This window comes from Microtus oregoni, unplaced genomic scaffold (genome assembly GCF_018167655.1).
Source record: "Microtus oregoni isolate MIOR12 unplaced genomic scaffold, Mior012 000007F_ref0000211, whole genome shotgun sequence".
NCBI classification, from domain to species: Eukaryota; Metazoa; Chordata; class Mammalia; order Rodentia; family Cricetidae; genus Microtus; species Microtus oregoni.
Genome location: NW_024543066.1, coordinates 52,835,328 through 52,851,080, shown reverse-complemented (window position 1 = coordinate 52,851,080; position 15,753 = coordinate 52,835,328). Strand labels below are relative to the sequence as shown.

At 49.0% G+C, this 15,753-nt stretch overlaps 1 protein-coding gene across 8 annotated transcripts; it reads left to right on the top strand.

Moving 5' to 3' along the window:
• The first annotated feature begins 886 nt into the window (after positions 1-886).
• On the top strand, positions 887-15,628 carry Slc25a44 (solute carrier family 25 member 44). Of its 8 annotated transcripts, none has more exons than XM_041655388.1 (4): positions 887-1,018; positions 4,665-5,302; positions 10,324-10,451; positions 13,187-15,628. In XM_041655388.1, the coding sequence occupies exons 2-4, from the start codon at positions 4,678-4,680 to the stop codon at positions 13,376-13,378; spliced, it is 945 nt and encodes a 314-aa protein (XP_041511322.1). In that variant the 5' UTR covers positions 887-1,018; positions 4,665-4,677; the 3' UTR covers positions 13,379-15,628. The 8 variants fall into 8 exon arrangements, with proteins under 8 accessions (XP_041511322.1, XP_041511321.1, XP_041511320.1 ...); XM_041655387.1 differs by having other exon boundaries at positions 887-1,135; XM_041655386.1 differs by having other exon boundaries at positions 887-1,248.
• Positions 15,629-15,753: the final 125 nt, after the last annotated feature.

Here is a 15,753-nt window from a genome sequence, read left to right as displayed (position 1 = left end):
TTTGCTTGGGGACCTGCACTCACGTGTGCAAATACACAAACACACACACACACTGGCGGGCACGAGCTTAAAATAAGTAAACAGAGGCTGGAGAGCTGGCTCCCAGAGATCCACCTGCCTCTGCCTCCAGAGTGCTGGGATTAAAGGCGTGCGCCATCACCGCCCGGCTTACAAACAACTTTTAAAAACCTGCATTTGGGTAAAACCAGACCCAGAGCTGGAATCCGTCCCTGTCTCAACAACCTGAGTTCCTACACCAGTGCCTGCTGCACTTTAATCTCTACTGTTTGGGCTCCAAAAATGAGAAATGGTACAGAAAGATTAAAGATTAGATTCTCCTACTGAAAATCAATTTCCAAAAAGTAACTTATTTTAACTGTACTGTCAGGAACAGCCCTGGGAACTAGGCGTGGAGGCGGAGGTCTGTAATCGGAGCACTTGGAAAGCCTGAGGGAGGGGATTCATAAATTAGGAGGCCAGCCAGGCCTTAATAACAAGACTTGTCCCAGGAAGAAAATAAAATAAAAAACGAGAAGAAAAAATAATAAAAAAGAAAAAAATAAGAGAGAAAGAAAGGAACGAAGAAAAAGTAAGAGAAAGGGAGGGAGAAAGGGTGCGAGAGAGGAAGGGAGCGAGGACCAACTACTTCTGACTTTATGCTTCTAGCCAGCCAATTACGAAGATTCCTAGCGGGACACGCACGCGCGTCAGGCTTGAGGGCGTACGAAGCTAAAGAAGGCGTGGCTACTTCCCGAATCCAAGATGGCAGAAGAGACGCTCCTAGAGGGAGGCTCAATGGCTGAGAATTGCCATTGGTGGAATTACAGCAACTTCATAGTGGGCGGGAATGACAGCATCCTAGTTTCCGCTTCCGGTAGTACAAGGATCCCTGTCGAGATGGAGGAAAATGCGAACCGAGTTTGTCTGTCTCTGGGAATGGAGGGGAGTGCGGGGACCGCAGTCTAGGAGTCCAGGACTGGAGTTCTCAGACGCGGCCGAACCGCCGGGGTCTGAGAAGGTAAGCGACAACGGTGCTTGGGTGCTTTGAGGACCGATTTGTCGAGGAGGCAGCGGACGTCTGCTCTGCGGGGCTACATCGCCATGGGAGGCCGCCCTGCAATTTTGGCTACGAAAGGCAAGTTCGGCGAGGCTTTCTGGCATAGGAGCATGAGAATCTGACAACTAGCGAAGCATGGCGAGGAGCATACCCAGGGACCCCGAACTGGCTGTGCAAGAGCCGGACCGAAGGTGCATAAAGGAGGGTGTCCCGTGGAGTACCTGGAGGGCATTGTCATGTTGTGTCTGGATGAGGGATCACGTGGAAACCTAAACTGAAGACTAAGACTGGGTGGGAACCTCACCGTGCTGGAGGGAGGAGGCTGTCTTGAAGTGGGAGGAAACACCGCCAGGACCTAGGGAAGGGCAAAGAATAGGCAGCGCGACAGGTATTCCGGCACAACACGTTGACGTTCAAGTGGGTGACAGCTCCCAGAATGCAGAGCCTGGTGGGGCAGAGAGGGCAGGAAGAAGAGAGGGTGCTGGTTAGTGTTGTTCTGTCTGAAGATTGCAGCCCTTGGGTGTCTGTCTGGTCAGGACCAGTACAAGGCAACCTGATGTGGTCGACAGAAAAAACAGGAATGAACCAATTGGTCATTATTGTGTCCAGATCCAAGATGGAGTCAGAGGGCTCTTAACGTACCGAAGGATCTTGGACCCTGAGAACAGTTATTCTTATAAAACTGACACTCTGATAATTAAAACAGTGCTCCCCACACCTTGACAATCCATATAAACCATCTAGAGATGTCAGGGTTATTGTTAATCAGCAGGTGTAGGGAAGCCTGAAATCTCCTTTCCCCAGCAATACAGGCTCTTGCTGTGCAACCCGGGTTGACTGTGAACTCCTGTTTCTCTTGCCTCGGCCTCCTTGTGCTGGCGTGACAAACGTGCTACCACGCCTGGCTCTGCACTTGTATAGGCAACTCCAGGTAATTCTCGTACCGCTGATCTGTGGATCACTGTGGGTGGTGAGGGCTCAGAGCATCACTGCTCAGTAGAACTTTGTGCAGTAAGAGAAACACTTGGCGGTTAACAAATACTGTTCCAGTTACTAGCTCCAAGGGCTGACGCTCTAGCTCAGTTGGTAAAATGCAGGAAGACCTTTTCTTGGTGCCAACTCTGAATCAACTGGACAAGTGTATGGTGGCTTACATTTGTAATCTCAGCATTTAGGAAGTGGTGAAGACAAGAGGATGGACCACATGGACCCATCCAAAACAAACACAAAAGCAGCAGCAACAACAACACCAGGAGAAGAGTCTGGCTGTGAGTTTTGTTTGTGTGAGGAGAGTGGAGGTGACAGGAGATACACGTGCTTGCCCTAGTCTTGTCTTCTGTTTCATTTGATTGCTTCAAGCATAAATGCTGCCAATCTGGGTAATCCCAGGTGCAAAGAAAGGACTTAACAATTCACAAATAATGTTTTGTTTTTGAGGCAGGGTTTCTTGTCACCATGGCTGGCTCTGGTCTTGCTATATAGTCAAAGATGACTATAGACTTGTGATTTTTCTGCCTCTGCCTATCAAATGCTAGGAATATGGGCCTGGGCCACCACAGCTCTTTTTTGTTGTTGTTTTGGTTTGTTTTTTTTTTTTTTTCCAGAGGGTTTTTGAGACAGGGTTTCTCTGTAGCTTTGGAGCCTGTCCAGGAATTCGCTCTTTAGACCAGGCTGGCCTCACACTCACAGAGATCCACCTGTCTCTGCCTCACAAGTGCTGGGGTTAAAGGCGTGTGCCACTGCTCGGCTGCACAATGATGGGGATTGAGTTTAGGGCCTGGTACATGCTAGGCAGGTACTCTGTCGACTGAGCTGTGTCCCCAGCCCCATGAACAGTTTTAAAGGTTCCAGAAATTCCAGAACTGGAGTTGTGTACACAAGGAAGGGTCTGACAAAGGGTCCTGAAGAAGTTGGACTGGATGAACCAGGAGAAAGGAAGGCTGAAGAATGTTTGTATTCAGATTTCTGCAAAGAGGATTTTCCAGTAAATGAAACAGGAGAAACGGGTATTTCAGCAGGCTTTCTGGAGGTTATAGACAGTGAGCAAGCTGAGATTCCACTGTTTGGGGAGAAACTTCTTTTTCCTCTTAGCCTTCTAATATGGTGCCTTATTGATTGAGTCATGAGCTTTAGTGGCTCCTCCTGATACCATGACATAGGAATTACCTGCTTTGGGGAACCCTGGCTTCCTTCAGAGGATTTGTAGGAATTGATACAAGTGAGAGATGAAGGCAAGAGGGGAAATGGAACAGTGGGTCCTTCCTTAGGACTGCTTGTTAGAAATGGAGCAGTGGGTCCTTCCTTAGGACTGCTTGTTAGAAATGGAGCAGTGGGTCCTTCCTTAGGACTGCTTGTTAGAAATGGCCTGTACAGGCTGACAGCTTCACAGGTTAAGAAGGTGCCCAGGAAACCAGGTCTTGAAACAGAATACTTGGTTGCTCTGCCCTTCTGACCTGCACTGCACGCAGGCTGTGCATGCCCAGCAGGAGGCCCCTGATTGAGCCCTGCTGTGTTTGTTTGTCTTGTGATGAGCGCCTGCCTGCTGGGCCATCCTAGCTGACTCTGGACTCGAACTGAGCTGAGAGAACTGAACCAGCATGAGAGAGCATTTGCACTGCCTCCCATGGAGGACTTAGTGAATTGAAGAGAGAAATTTTTGCCCAGGAGGCACGGTGGAGTAGAGACCACCAAGCGGCTGTGGCTCCGGGCTGGTTACATTCGAGCTGTTATACAGTCGTCAGTTTGCTCACTGACCAGAAACTTTTGTTGTTGTTTTACGGTTTGTATGACTAGAGTTAGCAGCCCAGATTCAAGCGGGTCCTGCAGCTTTCTGGGTTCCCAGGGAAACTGTTCAGGCGGCTGTCTTCCTGGGTTAGCTAATGGCCAAAGAGGACTCTGATCTTTGCCCTGTTCCCGACTTTTAGACTTCTTTCCCTGGAGAGTGGGGAGGTAGTTGGGAATGCCCTGTAGTGTGAGGTCCCTGCCTGCACTCTTCCCCACACTTTCTTCTAATGTAGACTAGAGAAAATGGAAATTATGGTGAGGGTGGGGCAGGGGCGGTCAGAGCAGCCAGCATAGGGGGCAGGAGGGAGGTAAGAGGCAGCAAAGTTGTAAGGTGACTCACACTGGGGATGAAAGGACAAAGGTGGTTGCTTCTTCAGAGGAACCAGGAGCATTCTGGTCTCCGTGTCGCACTTAGTGACATCCTGTTAGCCCTGTAGACCTTCCATTGTGCTAGGTGGATGGACTATCTGCAGCATCCTAAATGTACCCAGGCAAGTAAAACAGAATGCTCCATGTTCAGGGCTCTGATGCCAAGACCTATGCAGAGACAAAATTCAGAATGGACAGTCCTGCAAGCTGAGTAGGGGCGGAGTGATCTAGCCTTGTCATGTGTTGAGGAATGACTTCTGAAGAACTCTGAGTTGGAAAAACTGGTCAAAGACAGAAGTGCAGAGGGGCTGCTCTGGGTTGCAGGTGGACAGAACCAGGCAATCTAGGCTTTGCTGAGGTGAGTATCCCTAGAGATACAGCCTGAGGGGGTGACATTGAAGCCTAGGCAGGAGGGAAACGCAGTCCTCACATCCCCCTACCTGCCCCATCCTAGGTCTCTGGGCACAATGGAGGACAAACGGAACATCCAGATCATCGAGTGGGAACACCTGGACAAGAAGAAGTTCTATGTGTTTGGTGTGGCAATGACGATGATGATCCGCGTTAGCGTGTACCCGTTCACCCTCATTCGCACCCGGCTGCAGGTTCAGAAGGGCAAGAGCCTCTACCATGGGACCTTTGATGCCTTTGTCAAGATCTTGCGAGCAGAGGGAGTGGCTGGCCTCTACCGGGGCTTCCTGGTCAACACCTTCACGCTCATCTCTGGCCAATGCTATGTCACCACTTATGAGCTCACCCGGAAATTTGTAGCCGACTACAGCCAGAGTAACACAGTGAAATCACTGGTAGCTGGCGGCTCGGCCTCCCTCGTGGCCCAGAGCATCACAGTGCCCATAGATGTGGTCTCCCAGCACCTGATGATGCAGCGCAAGGGCGAGAGAATGGGTCGCTTCCAAGTTCCTGGGAACCTAGAGGGACAAGGGCTCATTGCCTTTGGCCAAACTAAGGACATCATCAGACAGATCCTGCGGGCTGATGGGCTTCGAGGCTTCTACCGAGGCTATGTGGCCTCACTACTAACGTACATCCCAAACAGTGCTGTGTGGTGGCCCTTTTATCACTTCTATGCAGGTAAGCAGGGCCTGGGAAGGGGAATACTTACTGACGTCGTTCCTGTGTGTTTTTAGAGTGGAGATGAGTATAGAGAGGGTATCAAATCAGCCCCACTGAGTGCAGGATCACAGCTGCATTCTGCCAAACCCAGCTGAACCCTAGTCTAACTAGCTCTGTTTCTTCTACTTAATCATAGCATTCCATCTAGACTTTGTGGTAAAACTGAGCCCTGCACTGTCACTGTGGCCCTTTGGGAGTATATTCTGCCAACCATTGCTTGTTCTTGTGTTTTTGTGAGCCAGGGTCTCCCCGTTTAACCTAGACTGTCTTTGAACTCACTCTAGGCCAACACTGTAGGGCTAAGAGCAGTGCTTTCCTCCGTAAGTGCTGGGATTACATCAGCAGACTCTGAGGAAAACTGGGCATGTCGCTCAGTTGAGAGCTTGGCTCGCATGTGTGAGCCCTGAGGCTCAATCCCTAGCACTGCAGAAAAGCAGACTAAATAGAGCTAGAGCAGGTTCCCAGAAGGGTGTTTTCTCTGGAGTCTGCTGCTGGCCTTGGCCCTCACTTGATTTCATGAATACTTGGAGTTATGTTTCCCTGTGTGCCCACATTCTGTAGCATTGTCAGCCAAACCTGTGCAGAAGTCTCAGCCGACTCTGACTCTGCAGGCTCTGTCTGTAGTGTGAGGGCTGGAGCACTAGGCTTCGTGCACCTTACACATAGATAGAAGCTTGGCCTTTGAACTTTTCTATAAGGTCCTGCCTTTGTCTCTTATGCTGTTGGAATTACACCACCACACTTAGCTAATTTTGTGTTTGCTCTTGAAGTTTGTGTGTGTGTGTTTTTTTTTTATTTGTTTTTGTTTCATTTTCTTTTTTTAAAAAAATATTTATTTATTTATTATGTATACAATATTCTATGTCTGTGTGTCTGCAGACCAGAAGAGGGCAGCAGATCTCATTACAGATGGTTGTGAGCCACCATGTGGTTGCTGGGAATTGAACTCATGACCTTTGGAAGAGCAGGCAATGCTCTTAACCACTGAGCCATCTCTCCAGCCCCTTCATTTTCTTTTTTGAGTGGGACTTATGTACCCCATGCTGGCCTTACCTACCTGGTGCTGGGATTACAGGCGTGTGCCCACCACCTGGTGTTTTTTATTTGAGTCAAGGTCTCATATTGTCCAAGCTGGCCTTCAGCTTGCTCTGCACCCAAGAGGCCGAGAATGAGTTCAAGTTTATGATCCTTTTGCCTCTCCGTCCATCCCATGCTGGGACGGCAGGCACGTGTCCTATGCCCAGCTTGGTTTTGACACAGGGTCTTCATTTTGTATCCCATGCTGGCCTCCAGCTCACTATGTTCTTGAAGATGACCTTATTTTTCTTTTCTTTCTGAAATAAGGCCTCCTCGTTCTATAGCCCTAGCTTACCTGATAGATGTGTGGGCCATGTTGCTTGATCTTGAATTTCTAATCCCCCTTCCTCTACCTCCTGGATGCCAGGATTAAAGGCTTGCATCCCGTCTAGTTTATGCCGTGCTGTTTTAGCTATGCTGGGTAAGCTCTGCCAACTGAGCCACATACTGGCCCCTGTTTATACTTTTGATTTGAGACGGCATCTCACTGAGTTGCTAGGTTGTTCTGTAGTCCATGCAGGCCTAGGCTTTGTGATCCTCCTGCCTCTGCTGCCCAAAGTTGGGCATGCGGCTCAGTGGTAGAGCCTTCTGCCTGGAGGTACCTTCTCTTCTGCTCTTCATGTGGCTGGCTTCTCATGCTTCAGGCCTCAATTTATATGTCACCTTTGTTAAATAACAAAGGAATAACAAAGGATTTTTTTTTTTTTTTTTTTTTTTTTGCTATAGGTTGTTCATAGTCCTGGCTGTCCAGAAACTCACTCTGTAGAACATGCTGGCCTCGAACTCACAGAGATTTGCCTGCCTCTGTCTCCCGAGTGCTGGGATTAAAGATGCGTGCCACTGTGCCCAGCAAGAACTTCTTTGCCCTGTTGGAAAGAGGGCTGTTTCTGTTTTAGCTCCTTTACTCCTTCTGGACACTTCGGTTTGCAGTTATTTTACCCCAACTTCTAGATTATTTTTTTTATTAAAATTTTTTTTTATTAAAAATTTCCGCCTTCTCCCCGCTAGATTCTTAATTAGAATCTTAAGATCAATGAAAATATTTCTTTGTTTTTTATTTGTTTTATTTTTGAAACAGGGTTTCTCTGTGTAGACCCCCTGGCCTGGCCTTCCTATGTAGAGTTTCCCAAGTATTGGATTAAAGGGATGCACCACATGTGTGGCTCTTCTTTCTCTGCATGGATCTCATGTTTATCATAATGCCTGGCATTTAGCAAACATTTATTACTGGTGTCTAAACTCACTTAGCCAGAAGATAGTCAAACCGAGCCTGGGTTTATTCCAGGTGCTCAGTAAACATTTGTTGAATGAATAATAAAGAGGGAAGACAACATGGACTCTGTCCTACCCTCTTAACTCTCTCCAGTGTCTCTGAGCTCAGGAAAGTGGCAGGTGTACAGAGGAGAGTTGAACCTGAGTCCTGTGCAGCGCGCAGGCCTGGGGCCATGCCTACGGGCCCAGGAGGCAGACAGTGCAGATCCTGATGCTGCAGTCTAATGTCTGCAAAATGCCTTCTTCGGGAGAAAAGGACACCCCTGAGGCAGACTTCAGGTCACCCTGTTTCTGTTGGCATGCTTGACTTTGGGACAAAACACAGGTAGGAACTGGGCAAGAGGTGGCTCTGCCAGGCTTAAAGAATTCTGCCATGTCAGCTGAGACTGAAGTGGCTTCTGCCTGCCAACCCTGTCTTCCCACTTCTCCTCAAACCTTCACCGACCTAGCCACAAACTACCAGAACTAAGCACCTGAAAAAGAACTCTTAAGGGCTGTAGAAGAGAAACTCTGAGTGGAAATCTTTAGCATAAAAGACTAAATTCTTCCAGTGTCCTCGGGATCCTTGGTCAGTCACCTCGAGTCTCACTCACTGCTCCAGCTGTTCTGCTCCACGTCCTGCTCTGCTGCCTCTGAACCCCGCAGGCACGCCGCTACCTGGCACTTTTGATAGATGTTATCTTTGGAAACCTTTTTGCCCAGGCACACATGGCTTATATTCCCACCACCAGGTAGTTTCTACCCTTCACTTTCTCAAGAAGTGCCGGACTGCTGCGTTTAAAATCCCAGCCTGGCCGGGCCGTGGTGGCGCCCGCCTTTAATCCCAGCACTCGGGAGGCAGAGGCAGGCGGATCTCTCTGAGTTCGAGGCCAGCCTGGCTTACAAGAGCTAGTTCTAGGACAGGAACCAAAAGCTACGGAGAAACCCTGTCTCGAAAAACCCAAAAATAAATAAATAAATAAATAAATAAAATCCCAGCCTGTTCCCCCCCCCCGACACCCTTGGCATTTCTGTCTTCTTCACCACTTTATTTTAGCTATAGTATGTACCTTAAACATAGCTATATGTTTTACTTTTTGATTAATATCCCTTCTCTCCTACTAGAATGTGTGCTTCCTGAGGGCAAGAATTTGAAACCCAGGCTGGTCAACCCATGGTACTCACTCGATCTTTGTTGAGTAAATAAATGAGCGCATGTCTTTCACCTCAGAAGAGAGTAAAGCAGAGAACTGATTTGCAGGCACGCTTCCCAGCGGCACTGTGAGAAATAGGCCTTGGTGTTATTGCTCTTGTTCTGTGAGACATGGCTGTCATTATAAAAATTACAAGCATGCATCACTATGCCTGGCTTTTTTTTTCTTCTTTTTTTAAATAGAATCTCATGTAGCCTAGAACTTCTGATCCTCCTGTGTCTACTTCCAGGGTGTTGGAGTTAGATGTGTGCCACCATGCCTGTGTTTATTTGCTGGGGATCAACCCAGAACTCCGTGTGTGCCAGGCACTACACATTCTAGGCTCCGTGTGTGCTAGGTGAGCACTCTGCTAACTGAACCCCTTTTGTTTTCTTGAGACAGAGCCTCATGTAGTCTAAGTTGGCCTGGAGCTCACCTGTAGCTAAAGAGGACCTTAGACTCCCGGCCATCATACCTTTGTCACCGTGCCTGGATGCAGCTTTTGTTTGTTTGTTTTGTTTCTTTGAGGCAATTTTTCTGTGTAGTTCTGGATGTCTGAAACTGGCCTTGAACCCTCCCAAGTGCTGGGATTAAAGACATGCTCCTTCACACCAGGCCATTTTTCTTTCTTGGAATAAACTGGTCCTCACTGTAGGGTAAGACTTCCATTCTGATATTGTTTATATTTGTAAAAATATTTACATAGCCAAAAATTCCAAATGAACTTGAAGGGCTAGGAATGTGGCTGAATTGGCAGAGTGCTTGCCTGGCATGTTTGAAGCCCTCGGAACCTGCCCTGGCACCGTGGAGACCAGCTTTAGTGCCGCATGTCTGTAATCCCAGTGCTTGGAGGAGCAGAGCTCATCCTCACCCCATCCTGAGTTCCAGGCCAGCCTGAGCTTCCTCCAACCCCCAAAGGAAAAGGTTTGCAGTTTGTAACGAACAGCCTTCTTATCCATGGCAGTCACCCAGTCCCTTCCGTAGAGACCACTGTGGATCAGGGTCATGGTTTGAGACAGGGCCTCACACTGAAGCTCTAGCTGCCATGTGCTAGCAAACTCAGCAGTCCCGCCTCAGCCTCTGGGTACCGAGATTACAAGCTGGAGCTACCGTGCCCTGCCTGGCTAATCATGAGGTTTAAGTGTTTCCTACTAGAATAACACCTAAGGCAACGTGCAGTATGTGCCCTTGTTTTTACAGCAGAAAGCAGAGTTTTTAAAGCCCTTTCCGAGTCTTGTCCTTTTTAAATGGGTGATGTGTCCACGGTGACTCCTGGAAAGCCCCAGAGATGGACAGTAGGAATTTTTGGCAGATGCAGGTAGAAACAGAGAAGCAAAGGATGCAGTGGAGAGGCCCAAGATGACAGAGGGCTGAGGGCTTGTCCTGGTTGTAGAGGCACTGTGAGGGTAGGTGGATGGTACCTTGTATCTTGAGGCGTTGTCTTTCCCTGGATTCCAGAGCAGCTGTCGCGCCTGTGTCCTCAGGAGTGCCCTCACATTGTCTTCCAAGCCGTCTCTGGGCCCCTGGCTGCAGCCACTGCCTCCGTCCTCACCAACCCTATGGATGTCATCCGAACCCGTGTGCAGGTAACACTGCCTCCTTCCCACCCTTAACTCAGAGATTAGAAGCAAGAACTGTGGGCCTCCAGTGTCCAGTGACCTCAGTGTGCCATAACCCTGATGTCTAGTCAGCCTTGTGACCATGCAAGTCCCTTCCTGTGCTTATCTGTGCAGCTACCAGCTGAGCGCTTGAATGCAGCTGTTTTCCTACTGTCTGCACCTTGTACTTCTCTACCCATTACATCTCCAGCCTCTGGGAATTCATCCTGCTTTCTTCTAGGCTTCAGTTGAAATCTGTTTCATACTCTGCTAGCCTAGGCCCTGAGCCGCCTGCTTCCTTGCCTTGCAGGCTTGTGGTGATTAGAATTACTGCTTCATATTGACTTCAGAAGTCTCTGATGTTTCCACTTGGCCATGATTCCATGGAGAATGAGAGACTGAAGTCAAAGAGGTGATCTTTAAAGTTGTGATCTGGGAGGAGGGAGGAGGAAGCAAGACTGGGAAAAAATGGGAAGAGAGATGAAAATGTCCTTTTTCCTTTCAAAAGTATTATTTATTTATTGTGTATGCACGCGTGTGTAAATGAGATTGACATGGTATGAGCAGAATCGAGAAGAAAACTTGGGTCCTGGGAATCAAACTCAGGTTGTCAGGCTTGGCAGCAGGAGCTTTTACTGACTGAGTCATCTTGCTGGTCCTTTTTTCTCCCCACCCTTAAAGACAGGTCCTCCTGTATCCCCAGTTGGATTGGGCTCTATAACTAGCCCCTTGACTCCTGACCCTCCTCTACCTCTGAGTACTGGGGTTCACACCTTCTTTTAGAAGTGCTGGACTTTCCAAGCAAGTACTGAGCCATCTGAGCTCCACAGCTTTTTGGCTCTTTTTGAGACAGAGTTCCTATAGTTCAGTCTGGTCTGACGGTTGTGGCTGTAATGAGGCCAGCCTTGAATTCCTAATACCAAGTCCTGAGATCACAGGAAGTTGCCCCAGTATTTGGTCTTTTCTTGTTGTTTTTGAGACAGTCTCAGAGTTCAGCAAGGCTGGCTTTAAACCCACTTTGTAGCTAGGGATGACCTTGAACTCTTGATTTTTCCTGCCTCTACCCTCCAAGTACTGGGATTAAAGGTATGTGTCACTGTGCCAGCTGAGAAATTTGTGGGATTTTTTTGTTTCTGTTTTGTTTTTTGGTGTGTGTGTGTGTGTGCGTGCACACTATAATGAGCATGTAGAGGTGAGAGGTTAACTTATGTAGTTGGTTTCTCTTTCCACTGTGTGGGTTCCAGGGGATTGAACTCGTGTCTTCAGGCTCGATGGTAAGCACTGAGCCATGCCGCTGGCTGAGATGGTTTTAAGTAGCTTTCACAGGTTGTACTTGTGTAGACTCATCCAAAATACCGACAACTCGGGGCTGCCCAGAGGTTGTAATCGCTGTCTACAGTCAGCTCTGAAGATAATTAGCTAGCACCAAGAATAGGGTCTGAATATGGTACATGCTATGCAAAGGGTCGATTTTACTGGATCAAGTCCTAAGGGGACTTTCAGTGTGTAACCAGGGTAATGTAGGATGAAAGGTGGAGAATCAGGAAAAGATATATGTGAGGAAGGTCACTGGGATATGGTGAGGATAGGAAGGAAGAAAAGGAACCCTAACAGTTCGGGGTAAAGTCGATTTTTGTGCTACTATCACGTCCACAGAGCGGGCAACAGATCTAGGGAATTGTTGTCCCTAGGAAAGAGTGCTTCCAACATTTGAAAGTAAAGGCACTGGCATCTGATTGGGATGGAGTTGCATTCTCCAGTCCTTTATCCTGGAGAACCAAGGCTGGCCCCATTCTTTCCTTAACCTTGCCCAGGTGTTTTAGGAGGCAACCCCAGGGAAAAGACAGGTCTCTGCTCTGTGGGGCTAGGCCGCAGGCTAGGGCCAAATTGAAAATGCCCTTGACATGGCTAAAGGAGGTTGTGGAAGCCAAGTGGTGAGGTGAGATAGAGGAGAAAAAGAGGTGTGGAGGGGGTGCTGAAGAAGGCAAGGCACAGCAGGGGGCTGTGGGGGACAGGGCTGGGATGACCTTGTGAAGGTGCTCTGGACAGGAAGCGTGTGACGCAGAAGTGCTCTGGGCTTTATAGTTGTAATTTGGCACATGGGGAAAGAGACAGGACCTGTTGGGGAAAGGGGCAAACAGATCCTTGACCTGGTTACTGGCTGTGTGACTGGCACTGAACAGAGTGGGGCTTCTAGCCCTGAGCCGAGAGGGACTGAGTTGGCCAGAGACAGCCATGGATGGCTGGGGCTGCTTGAGGGCCTTCCTGGGGATTGAACACAGCCTCCCTGAGAGGGAGAGGAGCACCTAGTCCAAAGATTCAGAGCTGGATAGCTTGCCTGAGGGCAGTGAGGACTCTCGTGCCAGGCAGCTATTGGTAGTCTGTTGTTTCACCATGTAGCGCTGATGGGCCTGGACCTCACTGTAGACCAGGCTGACCTCAAATTTACAGAGATCCACCTGCCTCTGCCTCCTCAGTGCTGGGATTAAAGGAGTGCGCCACCACGCCTGGCTCTGTGGTTGGTATTACTTTTTCTTCTTGCTTGTGACACAGGGTCTATTATCACCATTTTCTATGTAAGGAAAATGGGGTAGGAAGGGTTGGAGGAAGTCACTGCTGTCCCTAGAAGCAGAGTTCCCACTTGAGTCTTGATACACAGTGTGGGTGAGCATAGGGGTTGTGACTGAGACAGCTGGTAGCCCTTACTGTGGTGACTCTTCCAGGTTGAAGGCAAGAGCTCCATCATCCTGACCTTCAGACAGCTGATGGCAGAAGAGGGGCCTTGGGGCCTCATGAAGGGCCTCTCTGCTCGAATCATCTCAGCTACACCCTCTACTATCGTCATCGTGGTGGGCTACGAGAGCCTCAAGAAACTCAGCCTCCGACCTGAGCTGGTGGACTCAAGACACTGGTAGCCAATGGCGGACAGAAAGGCTGTGGTTTCACACATTCTTCTGGGCCAGGGTAGAGTAGGGAGGAGGGTATCCTTGTGAATGCCACCACGACACACCCATCCTGCTTCTGGCCCGCTGACCTATCTGGGACAAGACGAGAAACTTTCGACGGCTCTTGCTGAGGAGGTTCTGTGCTGGCTTTCTTGTTCCCAGATCTGGGCCCCTCACTAGGTCCTCATACTCAGTCATGGCCTGAAGATCAACCTCCACAGGACCCTGCTGGCCCCTCGCTGATGCCCCTCTCTCTGTGTCTGCCCCTCAGGCCTGGAGAAGAGCTGCTATAGAGTTTGCTTGTCCCCTGCTTTTCCATCGTAAGACTTTAAGTCCTGACAGCTTCAGGCCTACTGTCAGAAGCCCTCCTCAGAGAAGTGGAAAACTGTGATGTCGATCCCAGTTCTTTATCCCTTTATTTCTTATGCTTGCTTAAATTTGGGACCGAGTTGTCCACTGGACTACTCTGCTTTGCCCTGCCTTTGGGGACAAATGGGGGCAGGGCACTCTGCAGGGTGTTCGTCTTCTCTGGGAGCTACTAAGATGGAGAAACGCCAAGGCTTCATTTGGTTCGTATAGTTGAACATCTGTGAAGCAGGCAACTAGTCTTCACAGCATCGGGTCTACTGTCAGAAGCCCTCCTCGGAGAAGTGGAAAACTGTGACATCAATCCCAGTTCTTTATCCCTTCCCTTTCCTTTTAGGCCTGGGACCCTGAAGACAAGAATGGGCTGTTGGCCTCCACTGGGACTACAGTGGAGGGCACAGTCCTAAGTGGATCAAACTTACACTGGAACATTTCCCTGAAGCCAGGTTGAGAAAGCCACTGGCTTGGCAAGTAATGAGAGGTGCGTGCTCCTCACTGCTCTCTCCTCAGGACAGCTGACCCGAGCCCCGGAGGCAGCAGTGGAGGCGCTGAGCCCCAGGCAGCAATGCCACTTACATACCTGTCCCCCAGATGAACAACAGGTGTCTCCCAGTGGGACTCTGGAATATGAACTGCCCTTGTTTTTCTTGTCCTTGGTTGTGAAGTGTCATCCTAGTCACGGTACCCTGTGGTGGCAGCAGAAGAAAGGTCAGGAAGACACCCAAGGCCAGGCCCACTTCAGTGACCAGCCTCATACTGCCAAAATTGTTGATGCTCCCACAGGGGCTTCTTCCCAGCCTCCACCAAGCCTATCCAGAGAAACATGGCCCGTGGAGTGGGAAGAAGACAAACTGCCTACTTAAGATGATGGCCTGGGTGATGCTTTCAACCTTTTTTAGTGGTCCCATGCCTTGGGAAACGTCATGGTGCCAATCTGGAAGGTGCTAGCTAACTGAAGCCTTCTCGTTTCTTCCATCCTGAGTAGGAGCCATCTCTGTACTGACCTCTGTAGTCTATTCTTGTTTCCTCTTGAACTTTACTTTTATTGGTCTCAGCATGTCAGTTGTTTTGAGACGGAGCCTCAGACAAGTCCTAGGCTGGGTTTGATTCACTGTGAAGCATAGGATGACCTTGAACTCTTGATTCCCCCCCCCCCTCCTGAGTTCTGGGTTTACTGTGTGCTGCTAGGCCTCACTTCCTGCACTTTATTGCTAGAGCCCCCCAATTTTGTCCATAGTCATCTGAAGGGCAGACCCCCCAGATCATTTTAAATCTTTTTACTCCTCACATCCACCCAAGTACTGTCAATACAATGGAAGCAAGGACCCCCACACCACAAGCTTTTCTGAGCTTGACTTCTTGAGTCAGTCTCTCATCTTTCTTTGAGCCTTCCTTACTGGGGCAGAGTGCGGACGAGTGCGGACACCACGAGAGGGTCCTGCTTCTCACGCCTTAGGTTATTTTTTCCTTTTCTTTCTTTCTTTTTTTTTTTTTTGACAGGGTTTCTCTGACTTCATTTTCTTTTGCAGTGTGTAGTCTCTCCCGCACCTGTCGCTTCTCCTCCCTTTCCTTAGGCACCCTGTCCTGACCCCTACTTTCTTACCCGAAGTCAGGGACTAGAATAGGCCAGTGGGCGCCCGTCTTTTCAAAACTGGAGAGCAAGACAGCTAGAAATTTCAACCTGTTGGTCCATAACCTATTTTAGAAACTCGAAACGACTGGAAAACATGGGGAAGAACATGCATTTAAGCATTTGATAAAAATGGACTATTGAGGATATTAGCTGCGAATATTCACTGTTGCACTGTATGAAATCTTTGAAATGTAATTAAAAGTTTTTATTGAGGCCCCAAACTTCAGCTTGAGAACGTTTTTCCAGTCCTGGAACTAAATTATTAAAGGCACGACGTGTCCCTGACCCACCGCCTCTGGCAATTGACCCAACCCATCCGGTTTGGTGACGGGCATTTTTTTTCTCC

Coding starts and splice junctions, on each gene's coding strand:
- Slc25a44 (XM_041655386.1), top strand. CDS start 1,193: ATGGCGAGGAGCATACCCAGGGACCCCGAACTGGCTGTGCAAGAGCCG. Junction 1,249..4,664: donor GTGCAAGAGCCGGACCGAAG/GTGCATAAAGGA, acceptor GCCCCATCCTAG/GTCTCTGGGCACAATGGAGG. Junction 5,303..10,323: donor CTTTTATCACTTCTATGCAG/GTAAGCAGGGCC, acceptor CCTGGATTCCAG/AGCAGCTGTCGCGCCTGTGT.